The sequence below is a fragment of the Apteryx rowi genome, unplaced genomic scaffold (assembly GCF_003343035.1).
Source record: "Apteryx rowi isolate R43461 unplaced genomic scaffold, aptRow1 scaffold_26, whole genome shotgun sequence".
Lineage (NCBI taxonomy): Eukaryota > Metazoa > Chordata > Aves > Apterygiformes > Apterygidae > Apteryx > Apteryx rowi.
The window spans coordinates 3843756-3848230 of NW_020448974.1; the positions used below are offsets into that span (position 1 = coordinate 3843756).

Sequence of the window (4475 nt, forward strand, 5' to 3'; positions counted from 1 at the left end):
CGCAGTCCTGGCTCGCGGGGCCGGTAACGTGCGGGAAGAGGCGCTGCCGTGTCCGTGACGCCGAGCGGCGGCTCTGTGCTTGGCTTTTTGCAGGGTGAAACTGGAAGAGGTGGTGGCAGAGGACTCCGAGGAGACAGACAACGGCTTCTTCTGTACGTCAAGGCAGGTCAAAAAAAGGCATAGGCAAAAGCTGGAAGAGGAAGGATTCTCTAGAAGTGAAGAAGGCAGGCACAAAAGGGAAAAAAAAAGGAATAAACACAATCCTGAGTATGCCTCTTGTAGGGAAGAAACCTCTGTGAATAGTTGGGACTCTCAAAAAAAGTACAAAAAAAGAAAAAGGAAGGAAGAAATTAGTGGAACAGAGAGACTCACAGAAGGTAAGGAGGAGAGCTCTACTGGCCAATTTAAAAAGCTTAAAAAAACAGAGAGGGAGAAGGAGTTGGCAACAAAAAGGAAGGATGGAAAGCACACAAAGGCTGCTGGAGCAAAGATGATTTTAGAACAGGTGAATGACAGCTTTCCTCTAAATTCTGGTAAAAATAACACCAAAAAAATCACAACACAATCCAGGAACAAGACGGCAGGAGCTTCAGATTCTGATTCCTCCAGCGCATCATCTGACAGTGACAGCAGTGAAGTAAATATAAAGCAAAATAAATCTTCCCATAAACCTGTGGTAGCAGCACTTCCCAGAAACGCATCACAAATTGCTGCAAATTCTGATGTGAAAACTGGCGTTTCTAGTAAAGTGACTGTAAARTCTAAAGCTGAAAACTCCACTAAGACTGCAGTTAGTAAAAAATCTAAAAAGTCCCAGTCCGCTAGCTCTGATTCTGACTCAAGCGCAGAGGATGACAAAGTGGCAACAGCACAAAACAGTACCACAAAGAAAAAGCCACTGCCTAATAATGCAGCTGCTGTAAAAACCAGTACCCCAAAGGCTCCCAACACAAAGACCTCCTCTTCGGAGTCTGATAGTTCAGATTCAGAAACACTTGTTATGAAAAAACCCAAAGCAAATGCTGGACCGAGTAATTCCGTAGTAAGAAATGGTGATAAACAGTCGCCAGCCAGCATTCAAGCAGCACTGCCCAGCCCGGTTCTCGGAAGGGGGCGAGGAACAGGAGATGAAAACTTCTGGAGAGGATCGAGGGGCCGCGGGTTTCGTGGGATGACGAGGGGCCGCGGCCGTGGGAGAGGAGAAAACCAGGGCTTCTTCTATAACTATGACAGTGAAGGCCAGAAACAGAGGCAGTTAAATGAAGCGGTAACAAACACTTCTGTTCTTGTGCAGGTGAGTGACTTATGCACTCTTTAGTCACCTTTCTCTTGCAGTTTGAACTATACAAAAATAATGTATAAGATAAGCATCGTTATAGAAGCAGAAATAGATCAACAGGATAAAGGCTGATAGTTTCTTAATGTAATAAATCTCATATTTAGAGTATTTCTGTTTAGCAGCCTGAGGAAGTGTTTATCAAGTAATATTTAAATGATTAAATTGTATTTCTTAATACAAAGCACTTAAATCTGTACCTTATCCTTCTCAGAATTTCTTATAATTCATACAGCACAAACACTGTCTTCTGTTTTTATTAATACAGGAATTAAATCAGTGGGTTTACTGTTTCTTTTGCAGAATCCTGTGGAGGTCCCCAAGAGAAACTATAGTGTATTACCTCTTCTAGCTGCCCCACCACAAGTGGGAGAAAGAATTGCCTTTAAGGTAAAAAACTTGTGAAATCTAGAATGTCAGTGGGCTGAAAATCTTTCATTTGGGCCACTGTAAATTTTGCAGGACAKGATACAGATAGCATAGCCCTGACAGCCAAAAGCTTACCCTGAAGAGTTTCAGCTTGCCTTGTTGTGGGACTGTCTTCCTAGAAATATAAGAATTAGGAATCCATAAAGTCCTCTTTGTCCTAATTATTTGTTTTTTTTTTCAATATTTTGTTCTAAATTTAAGCAAGTTGTCCAGAAGCTAAGACTTCTTATTATATCTAATGTTTATAGGCATCTTTGAAATTGTTCGCTCCTCTCTTACTGTCTTTCTAATCTAGTAATTTCCCATATATTAGAAACTATTACAGTTTCTGTTGTTGGCTTTAAAAATATTTTGGCCTGAGATGTCTAGCTTCAACTTTACTTTGACTTTAGAATGGTTTTGAGCACACACACTTAAGTGAAATGCACTTTCTCTGAACTTACTAAATTTGTATAACATAAGCAGAGAAATGTTGTCTTCACTTTTGTTTCAGTGGGAATTTCCACATATGTTTGTGCAGTGACTCTCTTCCCTAGCACACAAGTCACTCCACAGATAACTGAACTTTCCTGGTKGCTCCTTCACAAAATGTATTTCCAAGATTTACATTTAAACAAGAATGCCCTAAAGAAGCATGTTACCCCTCTCTTTGTTACATATAAGGAAAGTCAGCATTAAAACTAGATGCTATAAAAAGAAAAAAAAAATCCCCCATACAAGTAATTATACTTCACTGCAAAGTAAAAAAGCAAAGAAAAAAAGCAAAAAGCAAAGAAAAATGAAGTCACTGCAGCTAAGGAGACTGGGATCCTTCTCCCCGATCTCCTTTTACAGCCTGACCTGAATGGAAATCCTCTGGAGCAGTGAGTCCTGCAWGCCTGGCTGGGACTGTGACAGGCATCAGGATCCAGGAGTGGGAGGCTCAGTTCTCACTTCTCTCTTGCTGAGGAAGCCATGTCTGGGTGTAGGTAGCATCATCAAAGATCTGGAGAAATTGTTACTTCTTATTTGTGTTTCTTTCAACAGCGCTTGGAACTAACTGATAATTACAGTCCTGAAGTTTCAGACTATAAGGTATTGTTGTTCTTTACTTTTTTGCTTAATTCACTTGCAGGACTGTCGTAGACAAGATGAAGCTTGAAAGTTTTGAGGTTGTACAGTATTTTTCATCTCCTTCAGTTGACTCCGCAGACTGTTTGGTGCTGCAGTAAAAATTAAAAATCTAAAAACCAACTAATAAAAAAATTTTGAAAGCTGTGGTAATTAAAAAAAAATGCAAGTACTACTACTGATCATTAATATTTTAAAGAGAGGACAAAAAATGCAGAGCTTTAAGTAGAAGAATATAGCCATCCTAGAGTCTTTAGTTGTTTGTTTGAAGTCAAGGCAAATTCTTCAAACTGGTGCAAGTAGATTTTGTAGCTACTTCAAATAACTTGGTTTCTGGCTAAGTAATGATTTTAACTACAAGGACTGAGGGAATGAAAATCTTCTGKTTTCCTGGTGCTAATAAGTGTAGACTGTTGAGCTCTAATACTTTGCAGATTTTTTGCACTGAGATAAAAATATGTAACAAACACATACTTCCTCTAATTGTGCTTAAGTATCATAATGGTTGTAACAGTTATCCCATGCTGAAGTATACCATATCTGATTCTTTTCTTGTTGTTTTATGAAGGAAGGGAAAATAATCAGTTGGAACGCTGATAAAAAACAGATAGAGCTTGAGATCCTTTCATCGCCTGCAGGCAAGTATACGTACCTTAGGATGCTGACCGCCTCTTGTCACGTACGTCCCCTGGAAAATGATGGTTCAGAGGCAAACTTCCTGTTYCAGGAGCATTTCCAATTTCCTCAGGTTCCTTTTCACTGCCTACRCCCCGTCCCCAAGTCTGTTTAAATGTAGAACATTTGACACTTGCTAGTTTTCTTGAAGCTGTTCATGTGTATTTGCAAAATTCAATTTGTTCAGTCAGTATGAGTAACAGTAATTCATCTCCAGGTAGAACTGTTGTTTCATATCCTGAAAGATTAAAATAATTATACGGAATTACAGAGAAAATTTTAGGTCCTAATGCTGTTTTTGTGAAGTCAGTGAAGCCACTGTCTTCACTGGACGTGGAACTGAGTCTTTACAGTGACAAAGCACACTTCAAAGACCTGAAATTATGCATGTGTATACTGCAGTTGCCATTTAAACTAGCATTAATAAATCATCATCCCATGAGCATTTTTCTCAAATTTATGTAGCAGATTGTTGATTAGCTTTTCTTCCATGCACTGTAGTGATATTAGATAATTGCCTTAATTTTGGTTTGTAAAATTCAGTTCTGTCTGAAGACTTTACCATTATAAACATTATTGATGTAGTATAAGTTTTGAACTCAAAAGATACTAAAGAGCAGTCCCAACCCACATAAATTACTAATGTAAGAAGCTGATGCTATGTTGTGGGGTACAATAAAGCATAACACAAATACAAAGTAACATAGCGTAGGTGATTCTCTGAAAACCACTGGGACATGAATTCTTGCAGCTATTTGAAGTAATCACTAAAAAACTGTGCTTGATTAGCTTTCTAAATATTGTGAAAATGTGTATCTTTTTGTTTATGGTTAACTGAATTGGGGTATCTTGTTTTGTGTTGTTTTTCTTTTCTTTTCTTTTCTTTCCTTTTTTTTTTTTTTTTTTAAATTTTTATTTTCTAAAC

The 4475-nt window shown here is 38.4% G+C and overlaps 1 protein-coding gene across 1 annotated transcript in view; it reads left to right on the top strand.

Moving 5' to 3' along the window:
* Positions 1 to 406: 406 nt before the first annotated feature.
* Positions 407 to 4475, top strand: part of COIL (coilin) — a 4754-nt gene continuing 685 nt past the window's right edge. The window contains exons 1-4 of the mRNA XM_026067613.1: positions 407 to 1294; positions 1640 to 1726; positions 2792 to 2839; positions 3444 to 3554. Of these exons, the coding sequence (XP_025923398.1) occupies positions 491 to 1294; positions 1640 to 1726; positions 2792 to 2839; positions 3444 to 3554 (1050 nt within the window). The 5' untranslated portion in view covers positions 407 to 490. The remainder of the gene's footprint in view (positions 1295 to 1639; positions 1727 to 2791; positions 2840 to 3443; positions 3555 to 4475) is intronic.